The 18,537-nt window shown below is 38.0% G+C and overlaps 1 protein-coding gene across 3 annotated transcripts in view; it reads left to right on the forward strand.

Moving 5' to 3' along the window:
• The window catches only part of LOC136318449 (E3 ubiquitin-protein ligase TRIM21-like), a 31,095-nt gene extending 14,866 nt beyond the window's left edge, over positions 1 to 16,229 (forward strand). The window contains exons 5-8 of one of the 3 annotated variants that reach the window (XM_066250767.1): positions 14,291 to 14,313; positions 15,016 to 15,116; positions 15,402 to 15,493; positions 15,746 to 16,229. In XM_066250767.1, the coding sequence (XP_066106864.1) occupies positions 14,291 to 14,313; positions 15,016 to 15,116; positions 15,402 to 15,493; positions 15,746 to 15,946 (417 nt within the window). In that variant the 3' untranslated portion in view covers positions 15,947 to 16,229. Of the gene's footprint in view, positions 1 to 14,290; positions 14,314 to 15,015; positions 15,117 to 15,401 lie in introns of all 3 variants that reach the window. The other 2 variants (XM_066250765.1, XM_066250766.1) reach the window with 2 other exon arrangements.
• Positions 16,230 to 18,537: the final 2,308 nt, after the last annotated feature.

Consider the following 18,537-nt stretch of genomic DNA (forward strand, 5'->3'; position numbering starts at 1 on the left):
AGAGGCTTTCTTTTCTCCATTGTGTACTTTTAGCTCCTTTGTTAAAACTTATTTGCCCATACACATGGTTTCATTTCTGGGCTGTCAATTCTGTTCCACTGGTCTGTATCTGTTTTTTTTTTTGCCAATACCAGCTGTATTAATCATAGCATATTCTTGATTTACAAATATATGACTTACATATGACTTACATATCCTCGTACTTATGAACAGAATGCCATAGGCCTATTGGTAATCAACTGCAGTTGTACAGCAGTGAAAATTGTATCATAGAGTTAATCAATTTCCATGGCAAAGAACTAACCAATGAAGACCTTATGGAAGCAGATGATAGCATTTAGGGAAGATAACAGAGACCTAGAAACTCCAGAACTGAAAAAGTTTTCTACAAAAGAGTCAGCTGATGTTTTTGCCTCATTGAAGCAGGAATGGCAAAGTTAGAGAAGCATGATCCTGATTCGAAGAGGTTCACCAAGTTTTACTGTTCAGTTACGGAAGGTCTGAGATGCTACAGGGTCAATTATGAATGAGAAAAAGAAAAGCTCTGTACAAACCTCCCTTGATGCCAACTTCAAGAAACTGACTCCAGCAGCAGAATCAAACTCTCTCTAACACCAGTTCCAGCCTCTCCAACGAGTCCATCATCTTCTTCATCATTCAAGATGGTTTAAGGTTGTATTTGAAAATGTTTCAGTATTCATATGCACAGAAAGGTAAAAATAAATACTATGTTAAGATAAACATCTGTCTAAGTTGTATTTAATAGGTAGATGTACCTGTTCCAACTTATATACAGATTCAACTTAAGAACAAACCTATAGAACTATCTTGTTCGTAACACGGGGACTGCCTGTATTGTGGTTCTGTAGTATAATTTGAAGTTAGGTAGTGTGATACCTCCAGATTTGTTTTTTTTCTCAAGATTGCTTTAGCTATTCAAGGTCTTTATTGGTTTCATACAAATCTGATGATGTTTTTGTTCTACGTCTTTAAAAAATGACATTGGGATTTTAATGGGAATTGCATTAAATCTGTATATTGCTTTGGGTAATATGGCCATTTTAACTACGTTCATTCTCCCAATTCACAAACATAGATTATCCATTTCATTGTGGTCTTTTTCAATCTCTTTTAATAATGCTTTGTAGTTTTCAGTATATAGGTCCTCCTCATCCTTTGTTAAGTTTATTTCTAGGTATATTATTTTATTTTTTTTGTTGCAATTGTAAAAGGAATTGCTTTTTTTCAATACATTCCCTGAAATTTCAGTTTTTGCATATAGTAAAGCAGTAGACTCATATATTGATTGTGTGTCCTGTGACTTTATGTATTTGCTTATTGTTTCTAATAGTTTTTTTGTGGAGTTTTTGGGGTTTTCTATATACGGAATCATGTCATCTGAAAAAAGTGATAGCTTTACTACTTTTTTCCTGATTGGATGCCTTTTATTTCTTCCTCTTGCCTGATTGCTCTGGCTAGGACTTCCAGAATTATGTTGAATAAGAGTGAACAGAGTGGACAGCCTTGTCTTTTGCTGATCTTAGAGGAAAAGCTTTCAGTTTCCAACATTGAGTATGATTTTGGCTGAGGGTTTTTCATATATGCCCTTTATTATGTTGAGGTACTTTCCTTCTATACCCATTTTATTGAGTGTTTTAATCATAAAATGGTGTTGTATTTTATTGGACATCACTTCTGCATCTATTGATAGGATCATATGATTTTTGCCCTTTCTTTTGTTCATGTGGTGTATTACATTGATTGATTTGCACATGTTAAACCATCCTTGTGTCCCTTAATCACGATGTATTATTATTTTTAATGTATTGTTGTATTCAAATTGCTAATGTTTTGTTTAATATTTTTGTGTCTATGTTCTCTAGAGAAATTGGTATGTAGTATAATTTCTATTTTTGTGTTGTGCTTTCCAGGTTTTGTTATCAGGGTTATGTTGGCCTCATAAAATGTGTTATGCAGTATTGACTCTTCTTCAATTTTTTGGAAGACTTTGAAAAAGATAGGTACTAAATCTTTGAATGTTTGATAGAATTTACTAGTGAAGACATCTGGCCCTTGACTTTTATTTTTTTGGAGGTTTTCGATAGTAGTTTCTATTTTCTCACTGTTTATCAGTTTTCTACTTCTTCATGATTCAGTCTAGGAAGATTGTATAGTTCTAGAAACTTATCCATTTCATCTAGGTTGTTGAATTTGGTAGCATATAATCTTTCATAGTATTCTAGCATGATCCTTTGTATATCTATGATGTCTGTAGTAACTTCTCTTTCATTATGGATTTTGTATATATGAGTCCTTTCTCCTTTTTCCTTAGTGAATCTAGCCAGGAGTTGGTCAATTTTATTGATCTTTTCTCAGAGCCAGCTCTTTATTGTATTAATTTTTAAATAATATTTTGTACTCTATTTCTTTCAGTTCTATTTTTTTTTAAATTTTGTATCTTCTGATGACTTTGGGTTGCCTTTGTTCTTTTTTTTCTAGTTCTTTAAGATGTGATGTTAGATTGTTTACTTGGGATCTCTCTTGTTTCTTGAGATAGGTCTGTAATGACATAAGTTTTCCTCATATTACTGCTTTTAGTGTATCCCAGTTTTGATCTGTTGTGTTGTCATTCTCATTTGTCTGTATATATCTTTTGATCAGCTTTTACTTCTTTTTTGACCCAGTCATTTTTTAGAAGTATGTTGTTTAATTTCCACATTTTTGTATTTTTTTCTTTTACTTCCTTTTTGCAGTTGAATTCTAATTTCATATGGTCAGAGAATATGCTTGGTATAATTTCAATATTTTAAAATTTGTTGAAGCAAGTTTTGTGGCCCAATATATGGTTTATTCTTGAGAATGTTTCATATGAAATGGGGAGGTGACGTCACGGAAATGGCGCCGTGAGAAGCGCGTCCGACAGCTCTCCCCTAAATCACAACAAATTTATCAACTAGAAACAGAAAAATTTATCCTCGGAGCATTCCGGAGTTCCACACAAACTGAAAGCAAAAGGACTGTTATCACTTGAATCTGAGAGACGAGGGTGTGGAGGAAGCTACCGCAGCGACGCTCATTCAAGCCGCCAGGGAGTGCGCCCCGCGGTGAGTCAGCCCATATACTTGGGAACCGCAAGCCGCCGCGAGCCCGCGAGCTGCCGCGAACCCCCGCGAACCGCCACCGCGAGCTGCCGTGAGCCCCCGCGAACCGCCACCGCGAGCGGCCGCCACGAGCCGCCGCGCGCGCGCCCGGTCCGGTTGAGCACTGCTGACGTTCCCAGCGGCCCGCACACTGCGAGTGGGGGTCGCCGGCCACCGGTGCCCTGAGCGCCCCATTCGCGCGCGTGCCTTGGGCATTCCACGCGCCCAGGGCGCCCTACTGGCCCACACACCCAGGGGGCTCCATTATCCTGCGCCTGGTGCGGTCCAGCCGCCAGCGGCGGGGGATAGGGAGAGGCTTGGGAGATTCTCTCCGTGGGCGGGGCACCTCACCCAGCCATTCAAGCTAACAATCAAGCGTTGGGGGAGGGGTGCGCGCAGGCAGCCTAAAATACCTTCGGAAACACAGCTGCGACCCAATCACTGAAATTAGCTTAACCCATAAAATCTGCGCACCCTCGGTTCTAATTGATAAGATCTCTCTCAGTTCAGCGATCCAAGACAAGAGGCGTGATATTTTTTAGTGTCTCTCCGTAAAGGGGCGGGGACAACTTCTGATTGATAGAGCCTCCATATTCAGGGATAAACGCTAACAAGAAGGACTTGGCAGATAATAAGGTCTATACTACACTAGTCGTAAGCAGAGACTAGTGCCTCTTCTTCCCTGCAAAAACAGGCTACAAAGTGTGGAAAGCCTGGGTTGAGAGGTCCAACTAAATGATAGGCGCTGAACAGTCACCTTGACAACAATTGACTCCCACCCCCGCCTGATTACACTGGAGGCCCTGACTCTCAGAGCCTTTCCCAAAGCCTTGCACTGAGTGGGGATAGAGTGGGGATTTCCCAGCTCTTTGAGCCTCTTACTCCCCAGGCAGAAGCAGTTGCAGCCTTATAGCTGGATCACCAGGCTGCTAATTCAGAAAGGGGGGACTAGGAGAGAGAATCCAGGAAAGCAAACTCTCTCATCGTTGGACCCGGCAAACGCCAACAAGCCTTTACTTCCAGCAAGACTAAAGCCAATTATATGACATTGCCATAGAATCCCATCAACTGCAAATCCCTAACTAAGAGTGACACAGGGGCAGAGCCTGGGGTACAGAGTCACCGACTAGGAAGAGGGAGAGAAAAGAAAAAGGAAGAAGTTAACCTCTCAAAATCAAGAAAAACCCACAGACTTTACAACTTGATCCACTAATTTTTTTTTTTTGTTGTTGTTGTTGCTTGTTTCTTCTATCTTTTTGCCTTTATTTCCTCCACCTCGGTCCTTCTATTCTCTGCCCATCTTATGCTTCCCCTTTCTTGAACTACACTACCCATGAGTGTTGCATTTTATTTTTCTTCTTCATCCTCACCCTCCTTTAAGGTTATACTCCAAAACACTTAACTCTCACTCTCTCCTCTTTTGTTTTTTTTTGTCTTGCTTTATTTTGTTTTTTTCTCCTCCTATTTTATTTCTTCCTTCGTTTTTCTCTTTTTCTTATTTTTTCCTTTCTACTCGTTTTTTCTTTTCTCATTTTACTTTCCTCCCATATAATCCTCAATCACGAACAAATTAGTTAATTTGGGACTCAAGGCTTTTTTTGGTTTTATTTCTCTTTTTTGCTTTTGTTTTTATTTATTTTTTCTCTTGTTTGTTTATTTTTGTGGCATTTTGGGTCCTCCCAACCCAAGGTCTCCATTGTATTTAGTCTTCGCTCCACTTAATACAACAGATTTTTACTTATTATTTTTATTTTTTCTTCTTTATTATTCTCTTTTGGTCCTTTTTTCTGATTCCCTCTTATCCCTCTCATTATATCTCTTAGTTGACCATCACTTACAAGCAAATCATCTTATGCTTGTCTAAGATTTTCTTCCTTTTTTTTTTTTTTTTTTTTTTTTTTTGCATTTAGTAGGTCCCTACTCCCTTTTTTTGCCCCTTGAACTCTTCACCCCAAATCAGGCCCTCCATTATAGGCACGATATTTCCCTGAGGAGGGGAGAGGAGGGAAAGAGAAGAGAGAAAAAAGGGGGAAATAATAAATTATTACTGTTTTTTTTGTGGGGTGTTTTATCTTTTTTTTTTTTTTACTTTTTACTCTTTATTAATTCTAATTAGTGCTATCAATAAGACCACCCTCAGATGCCGATAAGAAAGAGGAAATCGAATATTATGGATACAAAAGAAAGAGAGGTATCACAAATAGATGTGGAAAAATCTATGGAGAAAAGACTTAACATATTGGAAGCCTTGGAGCTAAATGACAGAGAATTTAAAATAGAAATGTTAAAAATACTCAGAGATATACAAGAAAACACAGAAAGGCAATATAGGGAGATCAGAAAACAACTCAATGAACACAAAGAATATATTACCAAGGAAATTGAAACTATAAAAACAAATCAAACAGAAATGAAAAACTCAATTCACGAGCTGAAAAACGAGGTAACAAGCTTAGCTAACAGAACAGCCCAGATTGAAGATAGGATTAGTGAAATAGAAGACAAACAACTTGAGGCACAACAGAGAGAAGAAGAAAGAGACTCAAGAATAATAAAAAATGAGAAAGCCCTACAGGAATTGTCTGACTCCATCAGAAAGAATAACATAAGAATAATAGGTATATCAGAGGGAGAAGAGAAAGAAAATGGAATGGAGAATATACTCAAACAAATAATAGACGAGAACTTCCCAAGCCTGTGGAAGGAACTAAAGCCTCAAATTCAAGAAGCAAACAGAACACCAAGTTTTCTTAACCCCAACAAACCCACTCCAAGGCACATCATAATAAAGATGACACAAACCAATGACAAAGAAAAAATTCTCAAGGCAGCCAGGGAAAAGAAGAGTACAACATATAAAGGAAGGCCTATTAGATTATCATCAGATTTCTCAGCAGAAACTCTACAAGCTAGAAGAGAGTGGACCCCAATATTTAAAGCCCTGAAAGAGAGGAACTTTCAGCCAAGAATACTATACCCATCAAAGCTATCCTTCAAGTATGAAGGAGATATAAAAACATTCACAAATACAGAAAAGATGAGAGAATTTATCAACAGAAAGCCCCCACTCCAGGAAATACTAAAGGGGGTTTTCCAACCAGATTCAAAGAACAAAAGAAAACAACACCACAAGTAACAGCTCCACCAAGAACACAATAAAACCAAACTTAAACTGTGACAACAAAGGAAAAAAAGGGGGGAGAGGATGGAGATTAACAGTAGCAAAGGATGATGAAGTGCAGAAATACTTATAAGATAGGGTACTACAATGAATATGGTAGGTACACTTTTCATTACTTAATGGTAACCACCCTTAAAAAGACCACCACAAAAACACTTGACTTAAAAAAGGTAGCAACAGAGGAAAGAAGTATGGAACACAAACAAACAAAAACAAATGATAGAAAAACAAAAGAGAAGAATCAAACTAGATACAAAACTAACAGAAAGCAATTTATAAAATGGCAGTAGGGAACCCACAAGTGTCAATAATTACACTAAATGTAAATGGATTAAACTTACCAATAAAAAGACACAGAGTAGCAGAATGGATTAAAAAAGAAAATCCAACTATATGCTGCCTACAGGAAACACATCTAAGCAACAAGGATAAAAACAAATTCAAAGTGAAAGGCTGGAAAACAATACTCCAAGCAAACAACACCCAAAAAAAAGCAGGTGTAGCAATACTCATATCTAATAATGCTGACTACAAGACAGAAAAAGTACTCAGAGACAAAAATGGTCATTTCATAATGATTAAGGGGAAGTTGAATCAAGAAGACATAACAATCCTTAATATATATGCACCAAACCAAGGAGCACCAAAATATATAAGACAGCTACTTATTGACCTTAAAACAAAAACTAACAAAAATACAATCATACTTGGAGACCTCAATACACCGCTGACGGCTCTAGATCGGTCATCCAAACAGAGAATCAATAAAGATATAGTGGCCTTAAACGAAATACTAGAACACCTGGATATGATAGACATCTACAGGACACTTCATCCCAAAGCGACAGAGTATACATTTTTCTCTAGTGTACATGGAACATTCTCAAGAATTGACCATATGTTGGGCCACAAAGACAATATCAGCAAATGTAGAAAAATTGAAATTGTACCAAGCATATTTTCTGATCATAAAGCCTTGAAACTAGAATTCAACTGCAAAAAAGAGGGGGAAAAACCCACAAAAATGTGGAAACTAAACAACATACTTCTAAAAAATGAATGGGTCAAAGAAGAAATAAGTGCAGAAATCAAAAGATATATACAGACAAATGAAAATGAAAATACGACATATCAGAATCTCTGGGATGCAGCAAAAGCAGTAATAAGAGGAAAGTTCATATCACTTCAGGCCTATATGAACAAACAAGAGAGAGCCGAAGTAAACCACTTAACTTCACACCTTAAGGAACTAGAAAAAGAAGAACAAAGACAACCCAAAACCAGCCGAAGAAAGGAGATAATAAAAATCAGAGCAGAAATAAATGAAATAGAGAACAGAAAAACTATAGAAAAAATCAATAAAACAAGGAGCTGGTTCTTTGAAAAGATCAACAAAATTGACAAACCCTTGGCAAGACTCACTAAGGAAAAAAGACACAGGACTCAAATAAATAAAATCCAAAATGAAAGAGGAGAGATCACCACAGACATCATAGAAATACAAAGAATTATTGTAGAATACTATGAAAAATTATATGCCACCAAATACAACAACCTAGAAGAAATGGATAAATTCCTAGAACAATACAACCTTCCTAGACTGAGTCATGAAGAAGCAGAAAGCCTAAACAGACCAATCAGCAGGGAGGAAATAGAAAAAACTATTAAAAATCTCCCCAAAAATAAAAGTCCAGGCCCAGACGGTTATACTAGTGAATTCTATCAAACATTCAAAGAAGACTTGGTTCCTATTCTACTCAAAGTCTTCCAAAAAATTGAAGAAGAAGCAATACTTCCAAACACATTTTATGAGGCCAACATAACCCTCATACCAAAACCTGGCAAGGATGGCACAAAGAAAGAAAACTACAGACCAATATCTCTAATGAATACAGATGTTAAAATACTAAACAAAATACTGGCAAACCGAATACAACAACATATTAAAAAAATAATACATCATGATCAAGTGGGATTCATCCCAGAATCTCAAGGATGGTTCAACATACGCAAAACAGTTAACGTAATACACCATATCAACAAAACAAAGAACAAAAACGACATGATCTTATCAATAGATGCAGAAAAGGCTTTTGATAAAATACAACACAATTTTATGTTTAAGACTCTCAACAAAATGGGTATAGAAGGAAAATATCTCAACATGATAAAGGCCATATATGATAAACCATCAGCCAACATCCTATTAAATGGCATAAAACTGAGGACTTTCTACCTTAAATCAGGAACAAGACAGGGTTGTCCACTCTCTCCACTCTTATTCAACGTGGTGCTAGAAGTTCTGGCCAGAGCAATCAGACAAGACAAAGAAATAAAAGGCATCCATATCGGAAAAGAAGAAGTAAAGCTATCACTTTTTGCTGATGATATGATCCTATACATCGAAAACCCGAAGGACTCCACAAAAAGATTATTAGAAACAATAAACCAATACAGTAAGATCGCAGGATACAAAATTAACATACAAAAGTCCATAGCCTTTCTATATGCCAACAATGAAATATTAGAAAACGAACTCAAAAAAATAATCCCCTTCACGATTGCAACAAAAAAAATAAAATACCTAGGAATAAACATAACAAAGAACGTAAAGGACCTATATAATGAAAATTACAAAGCATTGTTAAGGGAAATCGAAAAAGATACAATGAGATGGAAAAATATTCCTTGTTCTTGGATAGGAAGAATAAATATAATCAAAATGGCCATATTACCCAAAGCAATATACAAATTTAATGCAATTCCCATCAAAATCCCTATGAGATTTTTTAAAGAAATGGAACAAAAAATCATCAGATTTATATGGAACTATAAAAAACCCCGAATAGCCAAAACAATCCTAAGGAAAAAGAATGAAGCTGGGGGCATTACAATACCTGACTTTAAACTATATTATAGGGCCACGATAATCAAAACAGCATGGTATTGGCAGAAAAATAGACACTCAGACCAATGGAACAGAATAGAAAGCCCAGAAATAAAACCACATATATATGGTCAAATAATCTTTGATAAAGGGGCCAACAACACACAATGGAGAAAAGAAAGCCTCTTCAACAAATGGTGTTGGGAAAACTGGAAAGCCACATGCAAAAGAATGAAACTCGACTACAGCCTGTCCCCGTGTACTAAAATTAATTCAAAATGGATCAAAGACCTAAATATAAGACCTGAAACAATAAAGTACATAGAAGAAGACATAGGTACTAAAATCATGGACCTGGGTTTTAAAGAACATTTTATGAACTTGACTCCAATGGCAAGAGAAGTGAAGGCAAAGATAAATGAATGGGACTACATCAGAATAAAAAGTTTTTGCTCAGCAAGAGAAACTGATATCAAAATAAACAGACAGCCAACTATATGGGAACTGATATTTTCAAACGACAGCTCAGATAAGGGCCTAATATCCAAAATTTACAAAGAACTCATAAAACTCAACAACAAACAAACAAGCAATCCAATAAAAAAATGGGAAGAGGACATGAACAGACACTTCTCCCAGGAAGAGATACAAATGGCCAACAGATATATGAAAAGATGCTCAGCTTCATTAGTTATTAGAGAAATGCAAATCAAAACTACAATGAGATACCACCTCACCCCTGTTAGATTAGCTATTATCAACAAGACGGGTAATAGCAAATGTTGGAGAGGCTGTGGAGAAAAAGGAACCCTCATTCACTGTTGGTGGGACTGTAAAGTAGTACAACCATTATGGAGGAAAGTATGGTGGTTCCTCAAAAAACTGCAAATAGAACTACCTTATGACCCAGCAATCCCTCTACTGGGTATATACCCCAAAACCTCAGAAACATTGATACGTGAAGACACATGTAGCCCCATGTTCATTGCAGCACTGTTCACAGTGGCCAAGACATGGAAACAACCAAAAAGCCCTTCAGTAGAAGACTGGATAAAGAAGATGTGGCACATATACACTATGGAATACTACTCAGCCATAAGAAATGATGACATCAGATCATTTACAGCAAAATGGTGGGATCTTGATAACATTATAAGGAGTGAAATAAGCAAATCAGAAAAAAACAAGAACTACATGATTCCATACATTGGTGGAACATAAAAATGAGACTAAGAGACATGGACAAGAGTGTGGTGGTTACCAAGGGTGGGGGGGGAGGGAGGACATGGGAGGGAGGGAGGGAGAGAGTTAGGGGGAGGGGGAGGGGCACAGAGAACTAGATAGAGGGTGACGGAGGACAATCTGACTTTGGGCGAGGGGTTTGCAACATAATTTGATGACAAAATAACCTAGACATGTTTTCTTTGAATATATGTACCCTGATTTATTAATGTCATCCCATTACCATTAATAAAAATTTATTAAAAAAAAAATCATATGAAATGGAGAAGAATATATAATTTGATATTCTGGGATGAAATGTTTTATGTCAATTATGTTCATTTGATGTAGTTTGCCATTTAAGGCCAATATTTCTTTATCAATTCTGTTTGGGTTACGTTTCTAGAACAGTCAATGGAGTAGTAAAGTCTCCAACTATGATTACGTTTTTGTCTGTTTCTCCTTTTAGTTTTGTTAGTAGTTTTATATATTTTGCTGCTCCTTAGTTTGGTGTATATGTAGTAAGAAGTGCTATGTCTCCTTTATGTAGTATCTCCTTTATCCTTAGGAAATGTCCATCTTTGTCTCTTGTTACCTTTGTTGTTTTAAAATCAGTACTGTCAGATACAAGTATGGCTACATCTGCTTTTCTTTGGATATTATTTGCTTGGAGAATCTTTTTTTTTTTTACCTTTCACTTTTGAGTCTGCCTGTGTTCTTGCAGCTTAGATGTACCTCTAAAATGCAACATATGGTTGGGTTTTGTTTTTTGATCCAATCAGCTTACTCTGTACTTCTTTATTGGTGAGTTCAGTCTATTTATTCAGTACATGATTATTGATACATAAGATTTTCTTATAGCCATTTTATCTTTTGTTTTCTGGTAGTTTTGGGTCTACTTTGGTTCTTTTCCTTTCTGTTTCTGTTCATTGCTTTAGTTTGGTGGTATTCCATACTTCTTTCCTATGTTTCTTTCTTTTTTAAAGTTATGTACTTAAGTTTTTTTTTTTTTGGGGGGGGGGACTGGTTATTATTAGGTTATTGGAAAAATGTTTAATATATACATAATAGTTCTTTATCTTATGAATACTTTTGCCCTCCATTCTCCTTTGCTAATTTAGACTTTTATCCCCTCCTTCTTTATGTTTTTGTTGTCAAAAGTTATCCCTGCTTTTGTTATAAGCTTGTTGAAGCTTTTGCTTGTAGTTTTGTGATGTTTTGTTCTTTGTATCAGGTAGAATAACCCCCCTTGAGTATTTCCTGCACTAGGGGTTTCTGGTGATAAATTCTTTAAGTTTCTGTATACCTGGGAAATGTTTTATTTTTCTTTTGTATTTAAAGGATAACTTTGATGGATAAATTATTTTTGGCTGGTAATTCCTTTCTTTTAATACTTTGAATGTTTGGGTCTACTCTCTTCTGGCTTGTAGAGTTTTTGCTGAGAAGTCTATTGGTAACCCGATGGGCTTTTCTTTATATGCTATTTTCTTTATATGCTATTTTCTTTATATGCTATTTTCTTATTTGCCTTGGTTTCTTTGAGGATTATTTTTTGGTCATTAATTTTTGACAGTTTAAATACAGTGTACCTTGGGGAAAGCCTCTTTGGGTTGAGATAACAAGGTGTTCTGTTTGCTTCTTAGATTTGAAGCTCTAATTCTTTCTATAGGCTTGAGAATTTCTCATCAATTATTTGTTTGAATAAGCTCTCTATTCTTTTATCCCTCTTTTCTTTTTTTGGAATACCTATTATTCTTATATTGCTCTTTCTGATTGAGTCAGATGATCCATGTACACAGCACTATCATTTTTTAAAATTCTTGTCTCTCTCTTTTTCCTTCTGCATCATCTCTAGTTGCCCATCTTTGATGTCCCTTACTCTCTCCTTTATATGGCCAGTTCTATTAGCTAAACTTGTTAGTTAATTCTTCAATTACATTTTGAGTTCTTCATCTCCAGAATTTGTTTAGTTCTTTTTTTTTTTTTTAAAGTTTCAATCTCTTTGGTGAAGTACTTATTTTGTTCCTTAATTTGTTTCCTGAGTGCATTAAATTGCCTTTCAGTGTTTTCTCACATCTTTTTAAGTATTTTCAGAACTTTAATTTTGAATTCTATGTTGTTTAAACCTAAAGTTTCTGTGTAATTGAGATTGGTTTCTGGAGATTTTTCATCTTCTTTTGAAAAGCATCTGTTTCTTGGATAATAATGGAATTCAATGGGCTCCTTCTTTGATTAGTAGGCATTTGTGAGTAGCTCTTAGTAGTTTACTTTCAAGCGGTTTTTCTATTATTTTGCAATAGGTGGCACTGGGTTAAAGTTTTAGCTCTGTGAAATCCCCCAACTGACTCCTACTGCAATGCTGCAGCTGTATTGTTTGGGGCTGCAAGGGCTAGGAGGATTTTTATCACTTTCTTTGTTCTTCCTCTCAAGAATGGTGATAATGGACCTCTGTGTGTTCTCCCCTGTGTCTGACAGACCAGAGACTATATAAAGAACACCTGTTTTTCAGGGGAAACAGTGTTTCAGCAGAGTTAGTTCTGGGGTATGCCACTGATACTCTCTGTACCCCATGAAAGGAGGCAGGATCTGGGAGATTGGGGAGCCTCAGCACTTTTTCTTTGTCTCAAGTGTGGGCTGTGGGTAGATTGTAGGAGCACCAACACTGTCCAGAGTTTTGTGTCTGCCCTGTCTCTGCATTCAGCCATTGCTCTAGTTTTGCACTCCTGAGAGTCCTCACCAGTTTTTCTGATACTCTAGGCAGGAAAAAAATCAGGTTTCTCCCTTGTCTGGAGCTTGGCAGTAGCTGTGAGTGCTTAGCTGTAGGGCAGCAATCTTATCTTTCACTCTACTTCCCCTTGCCAGCCACTCCATGCCACCTTTAGTTGTTTCAATGTATGGATCTCTAAGGTAAGCCTGTGAACCAAGCTGGTGTTCCTTTGCTGAGTTATATCTGTTTAAATTGTTGAAATTTCAATGGGAGAGATCACTCTGCTATTCCTCTGACATCACTCCATTCACATAATTATATATTTAAAATTCATCAATGTATATCTACTTAAAATGATCTCATATCCACCAATGATATGTTTGCCTCATTTGAGAATCTAGGAACTAGATGATCTTAAAAGTTACTTCTTGTAACATTCTATGTTTCTTCTCCACATCTCCCTCTCTTATTCAGATGTGGTCAAGAAGTCATTTCTTTCTCTTTGGGCAAAAACTTGACTGGATTGGCTTGACTTGGTAGGTCCTCTTCTTCCCATTATTTAAATCTTGCTTTAGTCTAACATTGATTCAAGCTTCCCATGCACTTTTGACTAGGCTGAGGCACCTTCCAGTTTTAGATAAGGGCTCCCAACTTCAGCAACAGAATATTCTCAGGTGACCTGATCTCACATGCATGAGGGAGCAACACTGACTATAGTACAGGACAGAGCTTTACCTAATCAACCTGTTTTTTCCAAACTCAAGTCCACAAATGAGACAACAGTTTCTATGAATCCTGACTTGGTTATTCTTTCTCTGTGACTATCTCTAGGCCTCTGTCAGGTTGGACTATTGCTCCTTTTCGCTCTTCCCATGTCTTTGGTCTCCCTAAAAATCTGATCTTTCTAATTAATTTTCTGAGTCATTAAAATGACCATCCTTCTCTTAGCTATAGGTTACATGTGGGTTTTTGCTACCCTATGAACATCCACACATCTCTCTGTTCCAAGTTAGTCAGAATGTCTTTTCAAACAATGGCCCAGAGGAATTAGCCAGAGCAGTGCCCTATATGCCTCAGGGTGGTAGCATATTAACCGCAGTATTGAAGTCTCAATTGTTAAACCTGAACTCACGCTCTATCTCTTTTTACCCTAGGAGGTGAAAAGTGTCCTGGAAAGGTAAGGAGAGGTTTTATTTGTTAGAGGAAGGGGTATCAGAAAGTGTTTTTACCTGTGTAAAAGATCATTGAGTTGCAAAGATATGTATTGACATGCACTGAAGTTTTCCCAACCTTCTTTCAATTCCCAAAGGTCCAATTCTCCATAAAATACTTTCTGGTCTGAGAAAGTTAATTAATGGACATCTCAGTTGGTGAGTTGCCCAAAGTAATTGGACTGTGACATCTACATAAAGTGAAGCCATGATAAATGGGAAAATTTTGGGAAGCTCTGCATCTACAAGCTGATGGCACTCCTTTAACAAAAATTGACCAGTAATAAACATCTCAGAAAGAGCCATGAGTAGGACCCATGCCGTGGGCAAGACTCCTTGAGGTTCCTTATGAAGTGATTCAGCATGTGTCAGAACCTGCCTATAAAATAAAACAGAGTGTCCTTGTGTGGTGTCCTCTGGCTTGGAGAGGGGATACAGACTATCCCTGTGCTGCTGAGGCCCTGTGACCAGGACAGCCTGGGTGGGAAGTAAATCCTGCCTCCTTTTGCCTCCCACACCCAAGGATTCTAATACAAACAGTTGTTTGTAAATTGTGTTGAACTAAATTATCAGTTATCCACAACATAATAACATTAGGTAATAACATTAGTGTTTGGGTAAGGTGCGGTATGAGTTAGAGAAGGGATGTCTAATTCTGTTTCTCCCAGAAGTGAGTCCTGGAACATGAAAGAGCTGGACATCGTCTCTCCAGACTTGAGGACCGTGTGCCATGTGCCAGGGCTGAAGACGATGTTGAGGATGTATGGAGGTGAGGAAAACTCTAAGAGTATAGGATGGCCTGTTGGGTAACAATGGGAAGACAAAGCACGCATAGGTCCTGAATCTGGGAGAGATGTCAGGTCAAAGTAGGTGGGGCATGAACAGAGCTAGGGAAAGTGGTTCCCTCAAAGGTTTGGGCATGGAATTAAGCTGTCTAAGGGGTCATTTCTTCACACAGTGAGGCTCAGGCTCACTCCCGTACCCCTTTACCATAGGTACAGGGTTATTGCTCCCCACATACTCTCCTAGCCTGACTGTGGTCCTTTCTCTGCAGTACACATCACTATGGACGCACACACAGCCCATCCATGGCTCATTGTTTCAGAGGATCAGAGACAAGTGAGACTTGGAGACACGCAGCAGAAGGTACCTGAAAATGAGGAGAGATTTGATACTTATCTCATGGTCTTGGGTACCCAGCGCTTTGACTGTGGAAAATTTTACTGGGAGGTAGATGTGACGGGAAAGGATTTTTGGAACCTGGGGGTTTGTAGAGACTCTGTGAAGAGAAAGGGACATTTTTCTCTCAGCCTCTTGAATGGCTTCTGGACGATTTGGCTGTCAAACAAACAAAAATATGAGGCCTGTACCAGCCCACCAACTCTCTTCCAACTTCAGGTGCCTCCAAGCCAAATTGGGATCTTTTTGGACTATGAAGCCAGCACTGTCTCCTTCTACAACATCACTGACCATGGCTCCCTCATGTACACCTTCTCTAATTGTGCCTTCACTGGACCCCTGCGGCCTTTCTTCAGTCCTGGTTTCAATGATAGCAGAAGAAATTCAGCCCCTCTGACCCTCTGTCCTCTGAGAATATGATGGCAGGAATCCACTGACTGTTGATGTCTCTTTCTGGACACTGACACTCCCTTTGTTGATACCCCTCCTCAGCCACTAACCCTACCTTATTTTCCCATGAACTGTTGAGATGTCAGGACACTAGCAAGCCATCTTTGACAAAAATGTCACTGAACATGTATTTCAAATGATCTTCAACATTAACATTCCTGCCCTATATTGCTCATGATTCTCTCCATGAAACAATCTACTTATATTTGGCCTAAACTTATATGGATCAATAAAAACATGTTATGGTTTTCTTTATGTGACTCAAGATTTTACTCCTCTTCATCTTGAGGCCTTTGCTGACATCTCTGTTTTATCTACGTGGTTTGCAAAAAGAACTTTCTAAGTAAATTGTGCCTCAGTCTATCCTATTCATTCTTGTTCTCATACACATCTGGGATAATCTTTCCAATACATTTGGAAATATATTTGATCATAGGTATCCCCACACTGTCTATGAAACACAGCCACATTTATTTAAAAAAATCTGTATTATGAATGCCTTAGCATACTGACAATAGCAGGCAGAATATGGACATGTAGTGTGATGTGGTGTCCAAAGCACTGAGCCAAGACTGAGAAAATCCTAGGCCCATAGTAGTGGATGATGATGTGGATATGGGAGCCATACTGTTGAGAATTTTCTGGCAAGCATTTTGGGAAAGAATGTGAAAGACAGCACAAAGAATCAGAACTTAGGAAACAAAAATTAGGACATCAAGAATTGCTGTTGACATTAAGACAAAAAACCCATACTAGATGTTGATGTGGAAGTCATCACAGGCATAATTGGCCAAGCCAATGTGTTCACACAATGTATGTAGGAACATGTTATTTCTATAAATTCATCCTCTTTAGAAGAAATATCGCCCTGGCCGGTTGGCTCAGCGGTAGAGCGTTGGCCTAGCGTGCGGAGGACTCGGGTTCGATTCCCGGCCAGGGCACACAGGAGAAGCACCCATTTGCTTCTCCACCCCTCCGCCGTGCTTTCCTCTCTGTCTCTCTCGTCCCCTCCCACAGCCAAGGCTCCATAGGAGCAAAGATGGCCCGGGCGCTGGGGATGGCTCTGTGGCCTCTGCCCCAGGCGCTAGAGTGGCTCTGGTCGCAACATGGCAACGCCCAGGATGGGCAGAGCATCGCCCCCTGGTGGGCGTGCCGGGTGGATCCCGGTCGGGCGCATGCGGGAGTCTGTCTGACTGTCTCTCCCTGTTTCCAGCTTCAGAAAAATGAAAAGAAAAAAAAAAAAAAAAAAAGAAGAAATATCATAGGGAAAATTGTGCAATGTGCTAAAAAATACAGCCATGAACTATAAAAAACCCCGAATAGCCAAAAAAATCCTAAGGAAAAAGAATGAAGCTGGGGGCATTACAATACCTGACTTTAAACTATATTATAGGGCCACGATAATCAAAACAGCATGGTATTGGCAAAAAAATAGACACTCAGACCAATGGAACAGAATAGAAAGCCCAGAAATAAAACCACATATATATGGTCAAATAATCTTTGATAAAGGGGCCAACAACACACAATGGATTAAAGAAAGCCTCTTCAACAAATGGTGTTGGGAAAACTGGAAAGCCACATGCAAAAGAATGAAACTCGACTACAGCCTGTCCCCGTGTACTAAAATTAATTCAAAATGGATCAAAGACCTAAATATAAGACCTGAAACAATAAAGTACATAGAAGAAGACATAGGTACTAAAATCATGGACCTGGGTTTTAAAGAACATTTTATGAACTTGACTCCAATGGCAAGAGAAGTGAAGGCAAAGATAAATGAATGGGACTACATCAGAATTAAAAGTTTTTGCTCAGCAAGAGAAACTGATATCAAAATAAACAGACAGCCAACTATATGGGAACTGATATTTTCAAACGACAGCTCAGATAAGGGCCTAATATCCAAAATTTACAAAGAACTCATAAAACTCAACAACAAACAAACAAGCAATCCAATAAAAAAATGGGAAGAGGACATGAACAGACACTTCTCCCAGGAAGAGATACAAATGGCCAACAGATATATGAAAAGATGCTCAGCTTCATTAGTTATTAGAGAAATGCAAATCAAAACTACAATGAGATACCACCTCACTCCTGTTAGATTAGCTATTATCAACAAGACGGGTAATAGCAAATGTTGGAGAGGCTGTGGAGAAAAAGGAACCCTCATTCACTGTTGGTGGGACTGTAAAGTAGTACAACCATTATGGAGGAAAGTATGGTGGTTCCTCAAAAAACTGCAAATAGAACTACCTTATGACCCAGCAATCCCTCTACTGGGTATATACCCCAAAACCTCAGAAACATTGATACGTGAAGACACATGTAGCCCCATGTTCATTGCAGCACTGTTCACAGTGGCCAAGACATGGAAACAACCAAAAAGCCCTTCAATAGAAGACTGGATAAAGAAGATGTGGCACATATACACTATGGAATACTACTCAGCCATAAGAAATGATGACATCAGATCATTTACAGCAAAATGGTGGGATCTTGATAACATTATAAGGAGTGAAATAAGCAAATCAGAAAAAAACAAGAACTACATGATT

The sequence above is a fragment of the Saccopteryx bilineata genome, chromosome 1 (genome assembly GCF_036850765.1).
Source record: "Saccopteryx bilineata isolate mSacBil1 chromosome 1, mSacBil1_pri_phased_curated, whole genome shotgun sequence".
In the NCBI taxonomy this organism is placed as follows: Eukaryota; Metazoa; Chordata; class Mammalia; order Chiroptera; family Emballonuridae; genus Saccopteryx; species Saccopteryx bilineata.